This window comes from Diadema setosum, chromosome 10 (genome assembly GCF_964275005.1).
Source record: "Diadema setosum chromosome 10, eeDiaSeto1, whole genome shotgun sequence".
In the NCBI taxonomy this organism is placed as follows: Eukaryota; Metazoa; Echinodermata; class Echinoidea; order Diadematoida; family Diadematidae; genus Diadema; species Diadema setosum.
Genome location: NC_092694.1, coordinates 13,149,442 through 13,176,689, shown reverse-complemented (window position 1 = coordinate 13,176,689; position 27,248 = coordinate 13,149,442). Strand labels below are relative to the sequence as shown.

General features: G+C 39.4%; 1 protein-coding gene across 1 annotated transcript; it reads right to left on the bottom strand.

The window, feature by feature from the left end:
* Positions 1-996: 996 nt before the first annotated feature.
* On the bottom strand, positions 997-26,321 carry LOC140233763 (regulator of G-protein signaling 22-like). Its single transcript, XM_072313862.1, has 22 exons — positions 26,229-26,321; positions 20,839-20,901; positions 19,547-19,783; positions 18,871-18,984; positions 17,009-18,034; positions 16,317-16,618; positions 15,109-15,273; positions 14,049-14,235; positions 12,653-13,221; positions 11,710-11,884; positions 11,043-11,144; positions 10,437-10,631; positions 9,568-9,651; positions 9,038-9,203; positions 7,656-7,834; positions 6,787-7,014; positions 5,771-5,932; positions 4,896-5,078; positions 3,783-3,935; positions 2,616-2,859; positions 2,095-2,178; positions 997-1,274 (listed from the first exon to the last, which is right to left on the bottom strand). The coding sequence occupies exons 1-22, from the start codon at positions 26,319-26,321 to the stop codon at positions 997-999; spliced, it is 4,989 nt and encodes a 1,662-aa protein (XP_072169963.1).
* Between the last annotated feature and the right edge of the window lie 927 nt (positions 26,322-27,248).

Genomic DNA, 27,248 nt, shown 5'->3' with positions numbered 1-27,248 from the left:
CTCAACTTCTGTTGTGTTAAAGTGTATGCACCACCAACTTACACAGTGATACACATGGGGAATTCTTTCTACACGTGGCAAGCAGACCATATTCAAACACAAAACACAATGTGCTGTACAATTTTCACCATACACTGTACACTGTACACATAAAAAAAGTTTGAAATGTTAGAAAAACAATTCAATTCAATTCTCAAACAAAGTCCAATCTCAATTCTGACTAGTACCTACATGACAAGAGCAAATTGGTGTTTTAGATTGTAGATGGTGGTAGGCGTCTGTAATCCTAAAATAAATTATATACAGGTAAATGGAATGCTCAGAGGGTAATACATGTATATTATACATTTACTCTTCAGTGTACATAGTTTTAATCACTAACACAAATATATATACACAAATTTTACTCCACCATGCACATACAAATAAATACACTTATATGTCTGTGTAATATATACACATAATTATCTTGCATTTTTTCAGCATTTGAGAAAAATATAAATCTGAAATACAAACCCTTGCTTGATATCAATATTGCTGTACAAATCTATGGAATAGATGATCTAATTTCATTGGAACAATCATGCCAGGTTTTTCAATCCACTGAATAATTGCATAGATAATATCATTTGTAATTGATTTTATGATAAAAGTGCAGCCTTTTCGTTGAACATATATGAGTGACAATTATACACAACTGCAAAGTTTTGCATATTTGTTATAAGTGATCAAAAGAAAAAAAAATCAGCCATATGTCTTGTTCTCTCTATATTTTTCAGCCATTTTTTCCACAATTAAAACAAAATGATGTCATCACCTACCACGGCACAGAAGGGAAAAGACAACCCGGATAATTACAAGCTCTGTTCTGTATTGTCTGCCAATTCAAGAATGAAACTGATGCTTCTTTAGTCCCATAAATGATATAAAGAGCATAGATAGATAACATACAAGGACCCTGTACTTGAACCTCATGCAGTACATGTGAAGACAAAATCACTTCTTCTTCTTTGGTGGAACTGGCTGCTTGGGTTGGCCTGGTGATACCGGACGACCTTGACCTCTGACCTTTGCCCCTGCATCACCCCTTGGCCCAACAGATGACCTGGTCCCACGCAGCATGGACTTGGGAGGCTCAACAAGGGTCACTCTCTTCTTCCCATTCCCTCTGGCGGTGTTGTTGCCAGGCAACGGTTGGTCCTTGAGGCTGGATGCGGGGCTCCGCCCGTTTTTGCCATCCGAGGGTTTGGCCTTTGACTTCAGCTTTCCTTTACCTGGCATTTTCAAAAGATTGTGGTAAAAACTGGTCTTACTTTGCCTGGTTGCATTTTTGTATTACATGCCTTAATGGCCCTGATGGCAAAAAAAAAAATTAATGAATTTCCTATTTTGCCGGTACAGATTATTGAGAGCAGTATTTAATCGTCTGTTCAATTACATCACAAGATAATATTTGTGTAAAAGAATAACAGTGAGCGCACATAGCTGCTGGCAGCCAGTTCATGATTGCACATACGAGGAAACAATCTCATTAAAAAAAAATAAAATAAAAATCTTTTGAATATGAACTTTATTTTGAAAATCCAAAATACAGACACAATTTCTACCAATTAATACATCTAACAGACATAAATCCTTCTGGTATCTTGCTTTGAATCAGGCATGCTTCTAAGAGCAGATCAAATTGCAAGCTATAATGGAAGACTACGTTATGAAATAAATCTATTAGGCAGTCCATACAGTGTAAAAAATCTCAAAATTTCCAGGAGCAACTTTTATTGGAAATCTTATTATGTACATGTAATATAACCTCAACACAATTTCTTCACAGTTGTTTTGAAATCCCTCCCTCAACATAGGTCGGCATACCTGGTACACTGTTTCACGTGAGGAACTGAGAGCTTGATATAATATATTCAAATAAAGAGCCCTGGAAATCATCTCAGTTGCCAGCAACTTCAGTTTGAAGATCGATAGATCAAAACTCCCTCAAATGTTTGAAAGTCTTTTGTCAATTTTGCACATAACACTATATCTTTGTGCCCATGCTAATACACATACTCCAAGTAAAGAGTTGACTCAAAGTATAACAACCTTGCTTTTCTGATTCGTTGGCTCCATTTTTCGCTGCCTTCTCACATCTTGCGGAATCCTGATCCTCTGCAAGGCTTTCAATTGCTGTAAAAATCACAGAAAAAACACAAAAATGTCAATGAACACCCGTAGTAAACTCTAAGTGGACCATTGCAATGCGTCTCTGATTTTAAATGAATGGTCACATTTCAGAAGAGATTTGCAATAAACACGGACTTTGAAACCCCATATCACTTCTTGATTTATCAACGACTGATTATGACTGAAGAAAAGAGACTTGATGACTTTGCCTATTCTCATCTATAGTGATTTTAAGTGTCATAGAAATAATCATGCCACCACATGGAATGCAGTCTTCTCTCCTCTCCTCTTCTGAAATGATCATGAACACAAAAATGCACACTTCATCTGCATCTCTTCCAACATAGCATCATCCTTGATGTTGTCAGGCAGCAGGGGGTGGGGGTGGGGTCAGGAGCAAGGGGGAGCAGGGAATAAAAACAAGGAAAAGTACTACTCACTTGACATCAAACTTGAGGCTCTGTCATCACCATTCAGGAGCTGCTTCTCCCGCTCGATCCCCTCCATGTAGTCCGAGTACTTCCACTGCACCTTCTCTTCCTCCTCCTCTTCCTCGTCGTCAAGGAAACCGGGGATGATGCCCGAGAGGCGGGAGGACATCCGCCTCATGCTCATGCTGCTGCCCATGCCAGAGCTGCGGTCGTCCTCGTTCTTGGCAGCAGCTGCAGTCTGCTTGGCAAATTCCTGGGAGCAAAAGTCAGGGCCGGGTTGCATTTCATAGTTAGTGTTTGTAGTATTAAATTGAATGCTGATGAGCTAGGATGCTTTCGAGTTGTTAAGGTATCTCTTGAATGACATTTAACTTCTTCTTCATTATCTTTTGACAATCTACCTCTGATCCCCCTCCCCCCCCCCCCCCCCCGCAAAAAAAAAAGAAACAGGAAAACATCTCACTTCCAAGTAGAATGAATATAAGGAATGTTATAAAGTGACATTCAAACACAAGACTTGACATCTATAACCCTCTACCTTTTAGAAAAGCTATTATTGCAGAATGAATACCACTCTTAAAAGAATTGCATTACTTTCTTCTTAATTTCAAGTTACATATTATATTAGTGAAGACCTGCATGCATGCCACTTGAAATACTAGTAGGTGGTGTTATCATCACCATATCTGATTTGCTAATGAAACAGTGACTTTTTTCATTGTTAGAAATGAAAGACAAGAATGCCATAATCCCAAAAGATTACCCGTCACTGAAACATTTTGTGTTCTGTTTGTACAACTTGGCCCTATTTCGTAGAGTCTTATTGAACATGGAATGGACTAAATCCTTAATGTGCCCATGCATCATGCCATATAACTGGCCATGAATGAATTAAAAAAAATACTTGAATACTGGTATATAATGTGAGGTAGGTGGACACATATCCAGGGGCAAAAATGCATGTTACATAGGAATGTTTTATATACATTCATAAGCCTCTTTTTAATGCAATTATATAACTCCTATTCATCTGGATCTACTTTCTGGACACCAACACCATACATTTAAAAAGAAGCACACCGGCAGAAGTGTTTTATGGCTACAAAACCACTGGAGGAAAGAAAAAATATTAGAAGGCCACAGATTATGCATGGTTCTTGACCTCAAAACCCTCACCTTCTCATCCTCAATCCTGGCCCGCTCCATCTCCTTCTTCCTCATCTTCCTCCTCTTCCGGTCCAGTTCCTCCAGCATCTTCTCCTCCGAGAGGCTCGTCCGGTACTTCTGAAAGTCCTTCCAGTGGCTCGACAGCACGCGAAACACCGTCAGCTGGGAAGGGAGTGGTATGAGAGAGAGGAAATTGATAGATTAAGCCGCAAGGCTCCAGATTTCCCTTGGTAGTGATGTTGTTGTTGTGGTGGTGGTGGTGATGTTGGTGGTGGTGGTAGTGGTAGTGGTTATGGTGATGGTGATGGTGGTGGTGGTGGTGGTTGTAGTGGTGGTGGTGGTGGTGGTGGTGGTGATGGCGGTGGGGTGGAGGTGTGGCAGTGGCAGGTGGTGGTAGTAGTGGTGGCAGTGGGTATGGTGGTATATAGAGTTACAGTGGTTGGAAAACATACAAGGGTTGCAGATTTGTATGTTTTTCAAGAGTTGTAAGAGAGAGGGATAGAGCATCCAGGGGCTGCCTAACTTCTGTTTGGGAAGGAGCATGGGTGGAGTCCCCAGAACATTTACTCTATGAGATCCTGCTGTGGCACATCATTTGTGAGGTTCTTGTGTTCAGCCCAAAAATAATTTACAAAGGTGTTAGACAGACCCTGGTTTTATCTTGTTTTGTAAATATGACTGTTTCATTATTCAGGAAATCCTCACACCTTGTGCTGGTACTTCATACATACAAACCACTTTTGGCCAAAAAACGTTCTAGATCTATGCCTTGCATTTGTGTAGTAACTTATTGCAAGTCACCATCGGCTGTATGATAGATATCCATTGTAATGGTACAAACCCAGGGGCGGATCCAGTAATTCCATGAAGGGTAGGCGCCTTTGCAAAATTAAAGGGGGTGCACGGACCCTCCCCCCCAAGTTTTTTCTTTTTCTTTTCTTTTAACCAAAACACGATTCCAACTGAGCAACATGGATCATAAGTCTGCACTTGACTGCTGCAACAACCATGCATAAGACCAGAACATTAATCAGGTGCAGCTCCCGATCCTTCCCCCCCCCCACAACCCCAGGAGATCTAAAGATGGGAGTACCCTGAGGGTATCTTAATCTGTAATCTCACCTGTGCATCCCTAAAGACATAAGGCCCCATCTCCCTAAGTCTCTTGTCCAGGATCTTGTCGGCCTGCTCCGGTGTGATGTCGATCTGGAGGCTGGAGCCGATCTCTGAGTTGATGAAGCAGCGCAGGATGGCCTGGATCTTCTGGTGGATGAGGGATTCCTCTGTGTGGGCGTGGTACATTTCCTGCAAGCGGAAAAAAGTGGAGGAGATTGTAATATATAAATATATCTCTATGAGAATAGTTTTATTGCAAAACCAGTCAACTCTGTTCCTGTCTGTTTGAGATATTTGTGATAAAAGCTGCTAAAAACAAAGAAAACGGTAAGAAAATATTTTTAGAAGATATTTCTAATCAGAACTTCAAAAATATTCTTTGTCACATTAGCAAGTGAGAGGTTACTTGGTTTTATTTTGTTCTATCTTATGATGGACTTATTTGAAATGTTTAGGAATGGGTTTTAAAGTTTTATGTTTATAACTTCAATGCTATTCCTTGTTATGCAACAAGTGAGGCATTACTGGAAAGGTTTTGTTTTGCTCTGTCTGATGATGGCCATATATAAAATGTTTAAAAATGTCATTTAACCAATTCTGCGATCAAGTTCTTTAATGCAGATTTCTGTGATTAAGCTCTTTAATGCAGATTTCTGTAGGCCTTTGTGCTGACACGTTCAGCTCTGCTTATTTGCTCAGGACTCTCAGTGCTAACAACAGTACGACGGCTCTCATCCTTTCTGTATCAGGAATTTTGGACTAGGTGTATAGCACTATGTTGTTGTTGTTTTTTTTTTGTGTGTGTGTCAATCAGCACTGAAAGTACACCAAGGGTTGTATGAGGGGTTGGTATCTGGCAGAATCAAGTCCCCCCACCGTACCTTGAATTTCTGGACTTCCATCCAGAAGAGGACGTCATTCTCCAGGTTGTCGCCCTTGACGCTGACAAACTTGCGGAAGTGCTGGCACGTGATGGGATTCATGAGGGCCTGCCTCAGGGCGATGATCTCGTGGGAGGAGGACACAAACCGGCTCTCCAGGAGCTGGACAGGTTGAGGACAGAGAGACAAGTGAGAAATAATGTGCTAGCAGACGGTCATCAAGTAACAAAGACACTCCAACGCTAAAGTTGAAAACTCTGTTAAGAGCAGAGTTTGAATAATATGTTTGTAGATAACAAGAAAACTCGTTCACGAACTACAGTTGTGCAGTCAAAATTTCCTTTGACTACACAAAGTTGTAATTGCTAAGTCATTATAAGTCAGATATGATGTGATGCAATGGGTAAGACTGAAAGAACACAAGAAAACGCACTTTCAGTCCATAGTTGTGCAATCAAAACTTTCCTTCCCTACACAAAGTCGTAAGTGCCAAGTCATTGCAATTCTGATATGATGTGATGCAAAGGATAAGACTTCTTCTTCTGAGTTAATTAAAAAAATAGAGAATTTTTGGAGATTCCTTTTGTGCGATGGGCAATCAAAGAACTTGTAATGCATGAACTCACCATCGCATCTCATTGTCCTCGTGAGTGCAATTGTGATTACAGTTGCGTCTAAAATAGTTGATATCACCATGTCATGAAACATAAAAACTATAAGTGGACAGTCTAGACAGTGAAGCAGTGTTTCACAAGAAACTCCCCACAGATTTATGCTGACTAAGTTATTCTCTACTCATTCTGGATCAAGCAGTGAGTGCACATTCATCAATCTTAGAAAAACTTGTCAAAATATTAGATCATTTTCATGCATATAATGCCTGATCGGGTGTGTTAAAATATATGCATAGATGAAAAAAGAAGACCCCTTTTACAGACTTCAGTTGATGAGAAATTATATTCTGGCAAAAACTTTTGAGGTTCAGATGATTGGCTAGCTCTGCAAACCCATCTCACCTTGTAGATGGCCATGTACCGTTTCCGCTTGCTGGCCATGACATCGTCGACGACGTCCTCCATGCGGATGTTAGGGCGCTGTCTCTCCTGGAAGGCGTCCGTCATGATGAAGAGCGGGAGCCACTTCCGGGCCAGCCGCTCGCGAACGTACTTCTGGGCCTCCAGGATGATGGGGTTGGGGGGTCGGTCCAGGAGCAGCTTGCCCCATCCACCGCCTGCCATCATCACCTAGGAGACAGGAGGGTGCGACAAGATGGCATCATACACCTCAAACTCAAATTAAAACCTTTCACCCAGTGTGCCAAGTTGTATGACTCCTCTCTGCATGAGTCCTCTATTTTTTTTTTGTCTTGTTTGTGTACTATTCCAAAAATAAGATACTACTATTCCAAATGCAGATTCCCTAAATAGAAAATATAGAGTGTTTTTATCCAAAAATAAGATATTACTCTTCCAAATGCAGATTCCCTCAAAAGAATACAGAATATGGGTTCAGATTGAAGGAAAGAAGTAGCTTCTTGTTTTGACAAGTGAAAATGTTTTAGAGAAAATACTTCACTGACTATTCAAAGACCTCCAAGAGATACTCCTACAAAAACCAAACTATTAATTTTTCTGGCATAAAGGCTAAAAATACATATTAACTTTCATGCATTATCTCAACATGAAATGCACTCCTTGGAGATAGGTTGTAAAGGCAACTCCTTTCAAAACTTATGAAGTTCCTAAAACTTATGATAATTGTTCCTAATACTAATGAAATTTGCTCCTGAAACTTATGAACTTTATCCCTCAAAACTTATGAAATCTATTCAGAAAATAATAGTCTATAAAATTTGTCCCTAAAACTTATGAACTTAGTTCCTAACCTCATGCTGCTGCATTCTGGTTGCTGGGCTGTTAGGTCCAAAGAAGTACTTCTTGTTCAGATACTTGGTCTTGATTTCTGTGGCCTTGGCATCGCGCTTTTTTGTGTCCAGATGAGGGGTGCGGCGGAAGGATTCTATGTCCAGCCAGCACATGAGGTCCATGAGGGCATAGTTATCCTCTGGAAGAAAAACCAAGTTTGATAAAAATCATTTTCACACCTTGCAGCATTCCCTTTCTTGCATCATTAATGAGTGATAGTCTATTTTTCATTTCTTTAACATACCAGTAATATGTTGTGTGGCTTAGCTTTTAAAGAGGTTACCAGAATCAGATATAAACTGCACTGAGGATTTGTAAATACTGGAATAGCATATCTTTCATTCTTGGAATCAATCTTATGTCTCACATATTAAAAGATTATGTCAAAGCACAGTCAATTACTACAATTCCTTAGTACAACTTTTTGTGACTTCCACATCACCATCTGAAAAATCAGAATACCCAGTGTTTGCAACCCCTGCAGAGATTTCTGCACAATCTACGAAGTATTTTTAAATGCAAATACAAAGAAAAAGAGAAAAGGAGGTTGAATCAAGGAAAGTTTGGGGGGTAGGTGTACAGATTTACAGATTTAATGAACGTGAGATAGGAATACAGATAGTTGCTGAGATACAGGGTATACAGAGAGAAAAGTAGACAGATCTAAAACAACAACAAATGGACAAACAGAAAAGGAAACAGATAAATAACTTGAAAGGTTAGCAGACAAGTAAACAGACATAAATAGATAGATAGAAATACAGATAGATAGAGATAGAAACATATAGATGAGAGAGAGAGATAGAAAGATATACATACACACAGACAGAGAGAGGAATATACAAATATATAGATATACACTTCTACCCAATCAAGAATAGAATTGATGGTGCATTTCTTTTGAAACTGACCAAAAACTGCCTAAAGTACAATTACAGAAATAGATAGAAATACAGATAGATATATAGAGATAGAAACATATAAGATGAGAGAGTGAGAGAGAGAGAAATATATACAAACACACAGACAGAGAGATGAATATACAAATATACAGATATAAACTTCTACCAAATCAAGGATAGAATTGATGGTGCATTTTTTTTTAAACTGACCCCCAAACTGCCTGAAGTACAATTACAGAAATACAATGTAGATAGAAATACAAATAGACAGAGATAGAAACATATAGATGAGAGAATGAGAGAGAAAGAGAGAGAGGGAGAGAGAGAAAGAGAAACATATATAAACACACAGACGGAGAGATGAATGTATACAAATATATAAATGTATACTTCAACCCAATCAGGGATAGAATTGACGGTGAATTGCTATTGAAACTGACCCAAAAATTGCCTGAAGTTCTCCACCTCCATCCGGTTGCGAATGAGCTTGTCGAAGTCATAGTCCCGGAACTCCGGGGGGACCTTCTCGGCCAGGGTCTCGTAGTAAGACTCTCTCTTCGTCTCCTCATCCTCGCCCTCTATGGTGAAGTCTGGGGTAGCCATCCTCTGGTAGGAGAAGGGAAATATCGAGGCACAAAGTGAGCAACAGGTGGATATGATTAACAACAACAACAACAGTAACAACAACAACATTGAGGGGGTGCGTTGGATTTCACATCCCCCCCCCCAAAAAAAAAAAAAAAAACGAACAACAACAACAACAAAAACCAAAAACCCTCCCCCACTCGCTCATACGGGCTCGGTCACTTCGCTCCCTCAGACATGCGCCGACTAAGAGACCTTATTTTGCTTGTCAGCTGAAGAAACCTGGAAGTGGAATCAAAAAGTTGATAATCTTGTCATCTCTTAGAGCTCAAGTCATCACGCTCCTGTAAGAAGCCTGTCGATTCCTAAAATCAACAGTGCTTACCTCTCTCATCAGCCTTCTCTGGAGTTTCTGCAGATGTTTGGATTTCATGTTCTCTAGCTGCCTCTCTTCCTCAAACAGTTCAATCTGGATAAGGCAGAATGGCAGAGAGGAAGAAAGAGATATGTAGATAGATAGATAGATCGAGAGATAGATAGATAGATAGAAAGATAGATAGATAGATAGATAGATAGATAGATAGATAGATAGACAGACAGATAGACAAATAATATGCAGATAGACAGAATGATTAATAAATGGATAGATACTTCCATTATGATACAACAGTCAAACACTGGCTGGCAATAACATTCCTTGTGAGAACAGAACTTCCATAGACATATATATGACTCCCCATCCCAGCAGAGGATATCAATATCAATATCATAAATATATAGCATACCATGTTCAAGGTTTATCACCCCAACTGGACTGCCGCATTCACATGACTATAAAAGGGTGATGAGACATGTTCAAGCAATCAGCTCGCATTAATTAGCTATGCTGACAGATCATCAACGAATATACTGGTTGCATTACTGATGCCATTACAAAGGTACATCTTCCAGGGTCTCAGTTCCTGTTTGCACATGAATAAATCTTTTGCTGGAGTGAACCACAGCTATTCATCCTTAGTCTTTGACAGTGTCTCACAGTGGACAAATAGCGCCTTGGTATAGGCTTGAAACTCAATGGGTACAGTATACGTTTAATTTCATCAGTGTGCTCAGGATTTACGAGGAAGGATTATAAAGTATTATCATTACAACTGTTGGTAACGATGAAAATACAGACCTTTTTAATCTGACAATGCATCATGACAGCAAGATAAGGAAAAGACCAAGGATGATGTAAAAATACCACTGACTGACCTTGTTGTAGAGTGTCCGGTCACTGTCCTTCATGTCCAGCCAGGGCACGAGGAGACAGTCCAAGATGTGTTCCTCCACACCATCAAAGAGCTCCTCATAGGGTGGGTCCAGCTGTCGGTAGACCTGGTATCTCAGGGCAGGGGGGCAACTGATGTCAAAGAAGCACCCCTCCACCACATACTTGGACTGGATAGACTGTGTACAATAAATTATCCACATGAAATGAGTCTGCATAACATCATACAATTTTGGAAGTTATTCCACGCATCACTTATGAAATGTTTCACAATTAGGCCTACCAACTTCAGTTCCAAACTTTATTTCACTCTGTTTCGCTGTTTGGTGTTCATAACCAGCTAATCTATCTGTACTGGTAGACACATCAACAGAGACTCATCCATATACCAGTAAATATGACACAATTAAACAAGGATGTGTTTTAGTGGTCAGATGATTAAATGGCAACTTTTACATTTGTGACACTGAATAGCTGCTTTAAGTATCCAGAGGGATATAACAAGAAAATCAATGAAAATTTATTTCGGCTGCCACAAATTAGAAGGTGCACTCTGACTGCAGCAATATGCTCCTTAAGAACGCACTTACCTGGGCTTTTCTGGCAAGATGGTAGGGGTTAAACACCTCTGCATAAAAGAGGGCGTGGTATTCTTGGAGCTCATGCCAGCAGCCAAGGCAGTTTAGGGCAGTCTGAGAAGATGAAAGAAAACACACTTTTAGAAGAGACAGCTACAATATTGCAGACTCCTACCATGGGTTGTAAATATAATCATGCTCAATTCTTTGATGGTAACAAACACATCAGTCAAGACATGCTCTGAACTCTGCAAGAGGGGATTTAGACCACAAATCTATAAGACAACTTCCTTCCTTTTCTTTTTTCTTCTGTCTTCTTCTTCCTTGTCATGTTTCTTCCTCCTTCTTAATTTTTCTTTCAGTTTCTTTCATCATCTTTTCTCTTCTTCTAACCTACACTTCTTTTTCTCAATATCTTCCTTCTTTTTTCTGCTTCTTTCTTTTTCATCTTCTTCTTTGTCTTCGTCATCTTCTGTTCCTTCTTCTTCTATTTCATCCTCTATTCCTTCTTCTATTTCCCTTCTTTTACATTCTTCTTCTCCTTTCCATCTTCTCATTCAATACTATTGTTGTTCTTATGGTCATTATCAATATCGCTACTATTAAAAACATCATCATCATCATCACTGTCTTTTTTATTATCATTATACTTGCAGTTAAGAAGATACTGACTGCATACCTCATCCTGTCTGCTCTCCAGGAAGCTGCGGATGAATCCTCCTGCCTTCTTCTCCTGGTAGAGGTCCCGGAGGAGTCCCTCCATCCTCATGCCTCCTAGGAACTCACTCTCTACCGACGATGCCTTGCTGCTGGCCGCTGATGAGGGTCTCTCTTTCTTGGTGGCAGACGCTGGCCTGGGTTGGAGGATAATTGCAATATGTGACAATTGCAATAATGGCAGGTTGAAATTTACTTGTAAGAATAACAAACTGGGAAGAAAAGACTTCATAGTCAAAAGCTTTATCCTGTGCAATCCCACTGGAAGACAGCATCTCCATCTGCTAATGGTAGATGATCTCATAATACAGTCAATCCTGTTTATAGCGGCCACCCAAGGGGGATGAAAAAAGTGGCCATTATAGACAGGTGGCTGCTATAGGTTCTTTAACATGTTTTTTCGCACAGAGGGAATTGGTTTTAGTGGTCGTATACGGCAGGTGGCCACTATAGACAGGTGGTTGCTATGACAGGTTTGACTATAGTATGTGACAAATGACAGATCAGCAGCATGTGTGTAATCCTGGTTCAAGGCATGAGAACAAGTTCAATGAATAGATCTAATTTTCCGCCGCCCAAAAGTGCAATGTGGAGACAATCAACTACGGCTCGCCCGTCGGGCCAGGCATGATCAGCCTCAAACCTGTCCCGCCAAAATCAGTTCTCAAAGATGTCTTGATACATTGATAATAAAAAATCCACATTGAAAGTGAACAATTTAAGATAATTAGACACTGATATTTTTCATATTCACACATGTGATCTGATATCAAAACTGCTACTATTCGTGTTTGAACGAACGTCTAATATTAATGTGTCACGTGCAGTAGCACATTGCTCTTTGAAGTTTGATAACAGACAGATATTATGCAAACAATAATGAATAAAATATAGTTCGTTCTCACCTTTCTGCCTCTTTCTTGCTTACTTGGGATCCAGTCTCATCATCCGATGCATCACTGTTTGATCTCCGGTCCTCCTCTTCTCCATCCTCCTCTGCTTCATCATCTCCTTTAGTTTCATCTTGTTCCTTCTCCTCCACCTTTTCCCCCGCCTTCAACTTCGACTCTTCTGATCCTCTCGGCGAGCCCATCTCGTCTGCCCGTCTCCTGCGGGCTCCCAGGGAAGGGGGCGCCGATTTTGGCGGGACCGGTTTGAGACTGATCACGCCCGGCCCAATGGGCGAGCCATAGTTGATCGTCTCCACATTGCACTTTTGGGCGGGGTTGGGTGCCGACAGCCGGCTGAGGGAGGGGACTTGCTTGGGGGTGATGGTCGTCATGGTGCTGGTGAGAGGGATAATGGGGAGTGTCTTGCTTCTTTGGTGGTTTTGGCCCTTCTGGTCACTCTTCTTACCTGCTCCAAGAGGGGTGATGGTGGTGGTGGAAGTGGTCTGTTGTGGGCGGAGCTTGGGATCAGGCGGTGGAGGGGGAGGTTCATGTAGATGTTGATTGACGTGCACTCGTGTCGGCAGCTAGAGGGAGAGACAAAATGGAACATGACATTCAAGTGCTTAATGCAATACAGCTAGCTTGAGGGGCTACAAAAAGAGCAATGCATGCCAATATGAATATTGATTTATAAAATATATGTGTGTTTGTGCATGTCTTGTATGTGAGTGAATCTTCTGGAATCACTGAATCACTTCTGGGAACTCTGGGTGTGGTTCAAGTTTGTTGAACAAAATATATTATACATATGAAGAGTTTGTTTGCAAAAAACGATAAGTCCATATTTGTCAAATGGAGATATTTGCGATTAAAGGTCAAGAAAAATAAAGAGAATAATAAGAAATTTTTTGTTTCTTTTGACTATAATTTCAAAAATGTACCTTTATATGTAGTGACCAATATATCATTTAAAAGGTATTATTTTGCGCTTTATGACAGAGACCATACTTCAAAATCTTCAAAAATGGACTTATCGGTTTTTGCAAACAAACTCTTCATATGTATACTGAACATCAACTAGTCTTCTTGTATCATCCCCTTGCAATGATATATCAATTAATATTAATCCACCAATATAATTCATTTCTACATCCATGTGGTAAGTAATCAGTTACTGACTGATTAATTGACATCAATCTTACATTCTACAGGGACTCTCTAAGAGACAGATTCTGTTTAAACGCAGTGTAAAGATCACTCTGGCTGGCAATCAAATGCTGGGAATAATTTTGCCTGAATTTTTTTTTTTTGTCAAGAAATTAATTGATTTGACAAGAGATTTCTTGCATTAAGCACAACATATATTGCATAAAAGAAGACAATTTTATGATTGATCTTTGGGACCACAAACCTCAGGGCCGACAGAGTGAGATCTCAGCCGCGGCCAGCATGTCTTGGGGCGCAGGGGTAGCAGGGTGACCGTTGTTGGCTCAGGGTGCGGTACGGGGGCTGGTCGGGTCAGGAGCTGTTGCCGGGTGTAGATGTAGTTGTCGGGTGTGGTTGCCTGATAGGTTTCTTGCATCAAGAATCTCGGAGCCCTATGGTATAGATTGATTTTTTTTTTTATTTAAATCACATTGTAAATATTCAGTTTATGCATGTAATGTAGCACTCGTTTACTATCCACTCAACATGAAACCATTGAAATAATACCACATATCAAAAAGTTGACATAAAACTGTTGCTTTCATTTACAAAATAGAAAGAAATGAAAGTGAAACAATAAAGGGCCACTCTGGCCTTCTATATGTGGTCATATAATTTAAAAGTATGTTAGTCCTACCCATGCCTTTCTGCACTGTGTACTTTATACTACCTAGCTCTTGTTTACCTCCTATACTTTCAAGCTTCCAATGCAAAGAGGGACAGTTAAAAAAAAAAAAAAAATAGAGAATGAACAATGACAGCTAGTGATCAGGCAATGAAACTGGCAACCCGGTCTTCCTAGATCTAACAAGGAGACCTACATGTCTATCCTATGGGACCCAAACTATATACACGGAAAAAGGAAATTATGATCACGTACTGTCTGGTGAAACAACAAAGTCCCCATTCACAAACGTATACAAACACCCGTATAAAGCGGTATATTCATGCAATGATTATTATTATTATTATTATTATTATTATTATTATTATTATCATTATTGTTATAACTATTATTATTATTATTATTATTATTATTATTATTATTATTATGATTGTTATAACTATTATTATTATTATTATTATTACCATTATCATCATTATCATCATTATTATTATTGTTATTATCATCATCACTATTATCATCATCATCATCATCATCATCATCATCATCATCATTATCATTCATGCTGGGAGTACTACCTTATAACACTCATTAGCCCCTTTAATTAAAAAAAAAAAAAAGTTGATCTGTGCATACTCACCAGTAGAGTAGAAGGGGCTCAATGATAGCCTGCTTCAGTTGAACCAGCTTGGACATCGATGACCAGTGGGAGGGGTTCCGCAGGCCAAGGCGGTCGCGCATTTCGGCAGGAAGCTCACAGTCACCCCCCGCCTTGAGGTACTTGTCTCGCAGCTGGGAGAGGAACCTGTGGGGAAAAAAAAGAAGAATTGTTGAAATAAAATGTTCGTTCATCCTTTGCTGTTGTGACAAAATGATGGAAAGACAAAATACTGCAAAGCAAGGCATGAAATTTTTCAGGAATTGGAGCTGATATCTACTTTGCAGCATGAAGTTTTTGTGAATTGCTATTGGCAATGAATGTGGTAGACAATAATAGTGGTAGACAAGAACTTTTGTGAGCATTTTAATTTTCGCAAACCTAGGCTCTCACAAAATTTACTATGATAAAATGCAAGCAAACATTTCTGGTTTTACTTGATTCGTGATCAGCAAAGGAGATAAAAACTGTCAGTATAGGAAAAAGACAAATAGCAATGGATGACATAATTGTACTAACAATGATTGAAATGAAATAGTGGAAAACTGCACGACAGGTAAGGCCAGTTTTTTCAACATCTTATGCAAATTTCTTGACAGAATTTAATGACAATTAAGACTGGAACCCCATTGATGCAACATCAATACACACAGACATCAACTACAAAGAAAGAACAGCTAAAAAAAGTAAGGACAAGAAATGATGTCCATATACTAGTAATTTTTTTCTGAATTTGGAAGTTGCTTCCAGTTGCTTTTAAGAAACTTATCATTTCAACAATGTAAAACAGACACTGCTCTACTGATATATAGCATAAAAATAACGTATATAAGCAAAATCTCTGTTCCGCATCTCTCACTTTATGATGAATACTGAAACCTGAAATAGCTGCAGGACCTGATGGAGGACAGCTGTGTTTTATTATTTCTACCGAAAATGGGAAATCCCTGTTCAATTTTGCATTAATAACATCTGCATATTACTCTTTGTAGCCTGTATTGATTTTGATATGATTCAGCAATAAAATCAATGAAGCAAACAAAGAAACCATAATAACCATTTTTGGCCATCCATATGAAAAGTTTAGATAGACCTTTACTACTCACTGCAGCACCCAAAATATTATTGAACATCAGTTTGACTTTAAACAACCACCTCCTCTCCATCAAAAATTTTCCTTTCTGACTCACGCTTTCTTGACATCCTGGTCCTCTATCATGGCCCCTCTGTCGATATCCAGCCAGAAGTTCCAGTACTTCTCCCCCTCCGTGCCCCAGAGGAACTTCTTGAAGGCGTCCAGCCCCTTCTTGTTGGTGAAGTCGAGGGTTGGGCGTGGCTTGGCAAAGAAGGCATCCCTCTCATCTTCCTCCTGGTCCTCATCCTCCTCCTGGTCGCTGTCGAAGAGGGAGTCGGCCTCCCCACTGCCCGCATCCCTGGCGGAGGAGAGGGTGGTGGAGAGGCGGCTTGCCGAGCGGTCAAGTTCGTCTGGAACCTGGGGGAAAGGAGACAGCAGTGATAAAATGGGGCATGCAGTCTGTATATACCACTAGTGATTCAAACCTTGTCAGAATCTTAAACAGTATGTACATTTGTGCTACCCAGCTCATGTGCAAAGACATATAGGGGCCTACACATCTAAAAAAAGTAGGGGAAAAACAGGAGAAATAATTTTTTTGGCTATAGTTCTGCAACATCTTAACTCTCAAACTGTTTTGCTTGATAGTACGATGCAGTGTACAAAACCTGTCTTCAGGAAATACAAAGTCTGATGCAGTTAGCTTCGGCTGTATGCTGCTGAAGTGCAAATGAGATGTTGCATTGGACTTTGAGGCATCAGAAATTCCAGAACAATGTACATGTACATAATAAGCATTGTACTGACCTGCAGGGTCAAAGTTCGTGAGGTCATCGGACTTTGAGGAGGTGGTTCCAACTCCATCTGTTCTTCCCAGTTCTCTGTCAAGTCGGCCATCTTGATGCCTTCCAGTCGGAGGAAGTGATCTTCAATGAATTTGTCCACCTCCTCCTCCTTCGGACTCTCCGCTGCCACCATGATGGCCTTCTTGAGAGAGACGCACACCACCAGACTTGCAGCATCGTCAATGTTTCTGATCCGGATCACTTTGGGAGCCGGTGGAGAAGCCACCGCAGGGTCATCCTGGAGCTTGCCCTCCACTTCACCCGCAGGTGTCTCGTTTTGTTCGGCATTGTTATTGATCTCAGTCAGGTCAACGGATTCCGTTTCGTCAAGTTGTTGGCTTTCCGTTTCACATCCACTCTCCCCACTCTCCACAGACGCCTTTTCGTCGGCGTCGCCATTCTCCTCGTCATCCTCCAAGACCGGTTCCGGCTGCCGGTGGATGTCCAGGTGAAAGGGACCCCCATAGCCACGCCCTCTTTTCTCAGTGTCAGCAACCATGCAGGCACTATCACCAATGGGGGGCCTCCACTCTCGCAGTTTCAGTGGATTTTCGAAGAGTCGCTCCCGGTTCGGCAAGTCGGACACACTGTCCATCGTCAAGTCCTGATAACTGCTGCCGTGCGACATGCTCAAGGGGTCAAACCGAGAGGGACTCGCGAAACCACTGTCGACCGTCGTTGCCTGGCCACTCATGACGCTGCAGGGCCGCGAACTTCCGAACTGGGTCCCCGGAGGCCCCACGGAGCTGGAGGGGCGCCTCTGGAGGGAGCTCGTCGTGGCCGTAGACGACGTTATCTTCACGGAGGAGAACCACTCCTTGGTTTGTGTGGTCGAGGCTGAGCCCATGCACACAAACATGTCGCGGATGGCGACGGCCTGTTCATCGATCTTTGGCGGCTCAATGGGCGGGGGTTTCTCAATTGCAAATGGTTCATACTTTGGGTCAATGTACAAATTCAAAGGAGTGTCTGTTGCCCTGTCTGCAACCTAACAATTAAGAACAAATAGAATGCAGGAAAAGCTATATAAGTGTGACAAGATATATCACAGAAGATATATCATTTATATTGTATAAATACTATACATATATCACAACATATACATAACTTATTGCATATATCATACTTATACTTGGAAATGAAGAGTTTGTTCGCAAAAACCGATAAGTCCATTTTCGAAAATTTTGAAGTACGGTCTCTGTCATAAAGTACAAAATAATACCTTTTAAATGATATATTGGTCACTACATATAAAGGTACATTTTTTAAATTATGGTCAAAAGAAGCAAAAATTTTCTTATTATTCTCTTGATTTTTCTTGACTTTTAATCGCAAATATCTCCATTTGGCAAATATGGACTTATCGGTTTTTGCGAACAAACTCTTCAAATATTCAGAAAGTCTTTTCATTCTCTCTTGTTCTTTTAATCACATGGAATTTGTTTTGCATCCTATTATTCCTCAGTGTTGATGTCTAAGTTGGTATTATGATATTGCTTTTGTTGTTCCTTTTCCATTTGTTTTTTTTTTCATCAAAATGCAGAAATGACTGTACGAAAGGTGGATGTATTTCCTGAGCAGAACACATGCATATAAGGACATATCCACAGGAAATGTGTACAATTTAGAGGTGTATATGACATAACATTTGTACATGACATCTGGACATTTTGTTTTCTGGGGGTTATTCTTTCAACCTTGCTTGAAAATCAAGACAAGATCACTTTAGATTGATGTAATCATCTGTTTGCTGTGTTGCCATGCTGTCACTGGAGATTTACATGCAGCACTACGAAAGCGTCCGGAAGCAATGATGTCCTTTACCTCTGTCTGTGAGATGAGTTTGGCCAGCCTGTATTCTAGGTAGCAGTCACTCTGAATGAATGCTGGGAGTCTCTCCGCCCTGACCCATCGGATGCCTTGTTCTTTGTTTAGACACTGCAACATGATAATGGATACAAAGGAAAGGTGTAAATCCATTTTGTTCCAGTGTTTTATATACTGTCACACTTGAAATTTTAGTGCGAGTAATTTTTCATGTTTGTGATGGCCACATTTATGATGAATTTTGAGAGTTTTCAATTCAGCAGAATCAAAATATAAAATATTATTATAGATAAGAAGCAAATAAATTTGCTTTTAATTTTTTGCTGGTTTCTTGGCCCTCAAAATGCACAGGAATTTTCATGTTACAGTGCTTTTTCAACAACAACGACAGAATCTCTCAGACTAAAACTGTCCAAAAGGATTTCAGGAATAAAGGTTCTAATGCATTTGAACTATGCAAATTCCAAGCAACAAAAAAGTACCATATCCTTCAAACTTTAAAAATGAGCCTTTCCAACTATGCTGCAGATATCAACCCATATCCTTGCTGTTGATTTGCAAACACAATTGCTCAGAGGAAATTGTCATTTTATTTTAAGATATTAATACTTGCTCAACGGAAGTTAGGATACCAAGTACCTGTAGTTCTGGTTATCAACATCACGCTACATACCTGAACTTTAAAGCTGGTTTTGATGTCCACCTCCTCTTCCAGTTCCTCCACATAGTGCCACGGCATCTTTGGAGGTTTCTTGGCCGTCGCCACGGCGACGGCTGCCTTGTAGATGGGGTTGGGCTTCTGCTGGGAGCGAACCAAGGAGCGGAGGCGGTTCTTGAGGCTCTGCTTTTCATTGCTGACGACTTCGAAGCCTCCGGTCTCCTTGTTGAAGATGATTGGCTCCGAGAATGTCTGCGGGTTTGAATCGTACATTCATTCGATCATCACATTTACGACTGCACATGTATACATTGTTTACTCTCTGTACATTTTTTATTCTACTCTATAAAAAAAATCGAGTGAAAATATTCACTTCTAAAGGAGTGACTACAAAAAAGAGAGAATTTAGAGTGAAATTGGAGTGAATTTCGAGTGAAAATTATCATTTTCACTCATTTTGGAGTAACCTCAGGGATCACTCGAAGATTTTGGAGTGATCCCTGATGTCACTCTAAAACGAGTTATGACATTTTCACTCGAAATTCACTCCAATTTCACTCTAAATTCACTCTTTTTTGTATTCACTCCTTCAAGAGTGAAAATTTTCACTCGATTCTTTTTAGAGAGTACCATCCAAATAGCAAATTGTACAGGATTACAATTTTTTATGAACATTCACATGTTTCTGTCATTTTGTTGAAAATTTAATATCTTATGAAAAGCACATATTTCCTTGACTTGATACGGACATATGTTAAGGGTATTATCAAGCCCACTGCTTTCTGAAAGAGCCTCTGAGGTAAGTTAAATACTCTTTCATCATGTTGTAATCTCTTTAAATCACTGTTGTGCAGTGATGCCACAAACTGTTATAGTCTTTTCATCAAGCGATGGCAGCATCAAAACTTTAAGAATTCATGGTTTTTAAAATGGATTGTCAAATTCTCCTAAAACTTCACTGATGTGATCTTTATGTATTTTATTGTTGTATTTGTATTTTCTTAACATCACTATCCTGCATTGATTGGTCATACTGTTGTAATCTATTCATCAAGCAATGGCAGCACCAAAACTTTAAAAATTCATATCACTTTTGAATGTATGGTTCAATTTTCCTCTAACTTTACTGATGTGATCTACAAATATTGCTGCATTCCTTCAATTTACACATATATTTGGGTTCCATTCCCCTTTATCAATTATAGCAAAAGGCACACACTATTCAAGAGTATACTTGTACATATATATACTAATGTCTCGACAATATTGGCTGGCTCTCAATTAGATGTAGATCCTACATATCTTACCGAGAGTTGTAAGAAGGAATTGAAGTAATCGATAAATAGCTCATCTGTCGCCAGGAAATCATCCTGAAAAGAAAGTCACATGAACATTATAAAAATATTAATTAATGATGTCTTCTAGTTGAGCAAGAACCAGCTGAAACACATATTTAGGATAGAACTAAATGAATTAGGCTGGCATGTCCGGCCTTTATTACAACGGTTCACGAGACAATAACAATTCTCTCTGAGGGAACAAATTCAGTGGTCTTAAAGAGATGGCATAGTTCTGGTTGAGATGGGGAATCCAGTTGTTTATTTTTCCTAAGATAATTAAAAACCATTCATGAAATATCAAAGAAGTACAATTCTGGAAGGAATCCAGAGTTTACTTGATGAAAATCGGTTTTGAAATGGCTTAGATATGCAGAAACAAAGTAAAACAAAGCGGTCCTAAACGGCAGATCCTGCCTTTTAGTAGGACCTATTTGCTTTTGGATATTTCAGCCATTTCAAAACCAATTTTCATCATCTAAACTTTGAATTCCTCCTAGAATTGTATGCTCTTTCATATATCATAAGATATTTCTGTTTCTTGTCATCTCACAAAAAGGCTGGAAACCTGAATCCCCATCTCAACCAAAACTGTACCATCCCTTTAATGAGAAGGGCAGGTGGTTTCTATGCCACAAGCTCTAAAGGGAAATTGACCCATTGACCTTGATGGGCAGGTGGACTTTATAGACAGGTGTTCTCTCTCTAAAAAAAAAAAAAAAGAGAAAAAAGAAAAGATAAAGGCATGCATCTTCACCAGCGTGAAGGTTTACATGACACAAGGCCAGCTATCAGAGCGCAAATCCCCAACTTTGTAGATGTTGCAGGAATTAATCTCAGTTTCTTTGCTCATTTTTCAACTAATCAACATAATATGTAGGTTCATTTTGTCAGATCATGATGTTCTGTGAGAGAAGAAAACCTCCAACCGTGGAGGAACAGAGACCAAGAAAAAAATATCAACCAAGGACAAAGAGTTTCATTCATCACAGAGATAATGAATAAATACAGAAAAACACAATTTCATATGAGGACAGAGCTCAGGAGAATGAAAAACATTCTTTGATGTAAAAAGAGTGTACAGTGTCATATAATACCGATTTTGCCGACATTCATTCAAGAGAGTAATATAACTTTTGAGGACAGCAAAAGAAAGAATGATGCATGGGGGGAGATGTATACAATAGGGAAATAAAAGATGTGACTTTATGTGAGACAAGCTACAAGCTAGCTTGAAGTTGAGAAAGAGAATTACATTTTACAAGGCAAATTTCGACGAACAGAGGGGGCACTGTACTAGACTGTCACTATTCTTCCTTTCCTCTGCTTGACAGTCTGAGCAAAATACTATGTTGGGACTGATGCAGTTGTGTAAAATTTGACCTCTCGGGTCATGAAAGGCATTCTGAAATCTAAGAAGAGACTCCAAATGGAGTACAAAGAATGGAGTCATTGAGGATTGGTGATCGGTGATTGGTGATTGGTGATGGGTTGGTTGGGGGGGGGGGCTGGGGAGGGAATGACCTTACAGTTGAAAGCAAGGGGGGGGGGGGGCTTTGTTGTAAATAAACAGGAATTTGAGATCCCATCTCATCTCTGGAAGTGCGATGCCTTCCTCTACATCAGGTCATTTGTGAGAAATTGAGGTCAATTCTTGCACTCGTGCAGGTGTACATTCGTCAGTGAACATCCAATGTTGTACATCAAGAATGGCTTTATATTAGATATGCACATTTTTTTTTCACAATTATGCAAGCCTTAGTGGTAAATCATCACTGTATCTACTGTAGTCCATCACACATAAAAAATGCAAAGAAACGTTAACAGATCACTCCAATGCTTCGACACTGTATAATCTAGAAGGATACTCTCTGATAGAATCTGACTGTTTTCTCCACAAGAATGAATACCATTAGAAGAGAAAAATTCATCTCACCTAAAGCTATCTATATTTTTTTTTCAATCAGTTAATTAAGCCATTGCACTGTATACCTACAGCGTGTGTACAGTATGTGCACATGTACTTACGCCAGCCATGCAACACAGATAATGATCATTGATAATCCATCAAGCACACATGCAGTTTCTGTTTAATTACCGGTACCTCGCACTCAACAGAGATGGGGCAAACTGTCCTTGCCAGAGAAAAATCGGAGTACGAGTTCTCCAAATTGGAAAATCAAACAGAGTGATGGCAAACAACGGAGCTAGCACCCAAGTGTTGAGTAAGCGTCCAAATACCAACAGGTTAGGTGGGAGATTGGAACGCCGAACGAATCGTAAAAACAGCGCAGTAATTAAGGCTAAACCATGGGTCATTGTAGCTCACAAGTTGAAAAATCTGCCTGTGCTTTATACATTGTATATTCAATGTGCAACTCTACTTTCATAGATTGCATGCCATTTTGGTTTGTAAAAGACACTGTGATGACGCTACTGTATACGATTATGAGGGGTGGTTTTTTTTTTTCCCCTTGCTTTCTACATATTTGCCTTAAAGGTCCAGTTTACCTTTGGGAGCAGTGATTTCAAAAATGTTCAAGATATCACATTTGATGCATATGTGTAGGTCTGTTGTATCACAAAACATCCTACCATATAAAATTTTTGCAATAAAGCCTAAAATATGGGGAGATATCAGCATGCTTCTCAATAAACCATAACTGTATACGGTTTAGTCTGGAAGCATTCTTATTATAACTATTGTTCACATTTTGTGTACTTAACAATACTTAACATCGATTATACGGATTCAAATTTTTACAGTGGTTGTTTCTATCCCTAACTCACATTTTAGATCTATTTTAAAGCACTAATATTGGGTTTTTGTTTCATCTGCAAATGGTAAATTATGCCTTTAATGGCATATTGACAATATTCTATGCAAATTAATGAAGAGAAGCAATACACGCAGTATTGCAATATAATAGTTTTTGTAAATGTATTTTTAGTGACAAATTCTACAAGTCAAGAGAAATCAATGGCTTCCACATCTGTAGGGAATTTTCTACAGGCATAATGTTTTAATGAGGACCATTCAATAAACACCAAAAAAAGAAAAGATGCCTTATTGTATAAACTTCAATAAAGATATAGAGTAAATCATGGAAGTTGGCAAGATTGAGTGCAGCAACTGGGGAAGACTTGAAGAGTTTGTTTGCAAAAACCAATAAGTCCATTTTTGAAGATTTTGAAGTACTGTCTCTGTCATAAAGTACAAAATAATACCTTTTAAATGATATATTGGTCACTACATATAAAGGTACATTTTTGAAGTTATGGTCAAAAGAAGCAAAAATTTTCTTATTATTCTCTTTATTTTTCTTGACCTTTAATCGCAAATATCTCCGTTTGGCAAATATGGACTTATCGGTTTTTGCAAACAAACTGATCACTTTATGGGTTGAATGAATGAGTCATTTGATATTCAAAAAGATGAAAACAGACACAACAACAAGTCTATTTTCTGACTGGATGCTGATGGAGTCACATCAAGAATGTGTGTGGTTAATAATGTTTGCTTGCAATATTATGTATTATAAAATGGGTTCAAGAATGTAGCCAATTGGAAGCGCTGAAATGAGTCACGTGTGCGTGTATTAATTTCTCACTAACATGCACGGCCTGACATCACAATGTTTACACTAGCAGTGCGCACTCAATCAGTTGTTACAAGTGCATCGCGCGCTACTATACACGCTGTCAATCCTGTAAACAACTTCTAGTTCGGGTGCTGCCGGCCGGCCTTTCTTGTGTCCATAACATGTGTGGCGTACGTGTACAGTACAAGTGCGGGATTTCCGAGTGCGACGTGCGTAAATGTTTGGGACGAACATCTTCGGACATCTTGACTCTTGAGCGAGTGCTACATGTAGCTGACTGGTATTGACCCATAAAGGTACGTGAAAAATGCTGTTAGTTTTTGACCCATTTTATAAAACAAATGATGCACAGGATTATTTCGTGGCGTTAGTGGAGATGCAGCTCACTCTCGGTATTTACAATGTAGTGCAACATGCACTCGGCTTCGCCTCGTGCATGTTTCACAATTGTACTCTATACCCTCAAGTGCGCTACATCTCCACTAACGCACTCTATCCTGTGCATCATTTGTATAACAATGGGCAAATCAAATGATTATACCTTCTGTGTATTTTATAGATAATGTCTTGGCTTTATACTTCAGGTAAAAACAAATATCTTATCAGGGCTTCATTAAAAATGATGTTGAAGGTGCAGGACCTGTTATGCAAGAGACTTATTCATCTCTCTATATCTATAGCAATTAATTCATGACAAAGTTGCCATGGCAACAGACAATAGACCCAAACCCAATTTTTTTGGTGCACATACATGTATGCTATACAGTATTAATCTTGAAATACACTTTGAAGAGAATAGGTGCATTGACCTACTGAACAAATAAAATGCAATGCAAATGGAATAGTATAAATCCCCTTTTATAAACCTCTCCCATCTCTTTCTCTCCCCCCCCCCTTTTTTTTTTCCTCTACACTCCCCCTCTTTCCTCTCCCCTCCCCCTCCCCACCCCTCGGATCTCCCCCATGCAATCTTAAACTATTGTCTCTAATGAAGTAGTAGTAGAAGATCCATTCTGGGAGGGTTTATTCACACACGGAAGGCAAGAGGTAGCAATAATGGCAATGACAATACATCACAGAGTGGTCATTAAATACTGCCAGTGGGTCTGTGTTTGCTCAACCACTCCAGGGAGAAGTGGATGACAGGACATCCCGCTTCTGGCGTTGCCACGGTGAAACTTTGCCATGACTACTGGAATTTCTCTTGGTCTCCACTGTCTCCTATATACATAGTATCCCATATTTCCAAATCTTGCTAAATCAACTTTTAAAGAACCCTTCAGGAGTAGGTATATCATGTGATTGGCCAAAGTATCTAAACTTCAGGAGTTTCACTCGAGCAACACTGGCATTACAAACTTAGACATTTTTAACATTTGTAAATTAATTATGAATACAAAAATACTTGCACATGTATGGATATACACTAGGTAGGGAGATAGAAAAACTGATGTGGATTATGATGTAAGACAATGATATGTAATGTTAGAAGTTTCTGTTGGAAATGGAAAATAAATGAATGAAAAGACAGACAATTAGGTGTGAATATATCTTATATCCAAAATATGCTTGTACACATTGCTGACAGGTTGAATGAAGTGCCTTAAAGTATGATGTTTAGCCATTCATCGCCATGGAAACTGGTTCTCAACAACCTCACACCGCCTAGTCTGTGAACATTGTTGTTGCTAACCATGCTCACAAATGGTTCCAACCCAAGCTACTGAAAAAAAGACTGTGACATCATCAATTTGACACAAGTTCTACTACAGGTTGAATATACGTAATTTGCTTTTGGAAGCCAAGATGTATCAAATCAGCTAATAATACAGATATGAGCATGACAGACATTGCTCTATGAGTGAGAACTTCCCTTATTTCTTTTTGTTTGATTGTGTTGTTTTATGGGTTTCTTTCCTCCGAACTTTGTTGATGTTGTTTTTTGTTTTTTGTTGTTGTTGTTTGGTTTTTTTTAATTTAAAACATACTGTATAACATACAAGGGCTGCTACAATCACTTCCCATACAGGAATTCATCATGTTTGCACTCTCTCATATTTGGGCAGTGATCTTTTAAACATATTTTCCTTTCACTTTGGTTTACTGATTACCATTTGTTTGTTTACTAGGGATAATTCTTTCCTTTTCCCAATCCTGGTTTGACAGAACGTGTGTACTTCTTCCCAAGGACAACTGAGCTCTTCGTTTTTGGTGATTGACTTTATGTATACACTACTAGTGCATTTATTGCGTGCACCCAGGGAGGTGGAACTTCCACCTCCCTGGTGCACCCAATATTGTACTGTATGTCTGTACTTTGAATCTTGATATCTATACAGGCCAAGATATTATTTGCAAACAATTGTACTATGCTCTTGTGTGTAGACATTCACAATCATCACATGTGCTACTCATATAATGTATGTTTGATGACAAATAAGGCTGCACGGTATTGTGTGTTCTGTTGTGAGCGAGAGCAACTTAGATACTACTCAGATATAAAATTAGTGTACGTTATGTTTGCACTGATACAAGATTATCCTGTTTCATTGGCACATCAAATACAATTATGTAAACATAATAGAGACTTTTACACTTCCAGTCTGATAACAGATCTTTATACTGAGCTCAGCTGCATTTTATACAAATCTCGGACTTGCAATCTAAGGAGTGATCAAACAGAGTTTGTTCTCAAAATGAGTTAACTCCATTTTCACTAAGTTGAGATATTTGCGAGTAAAAGTGCTAGAGAACCTAGAAAATAATAGGAAAATATGG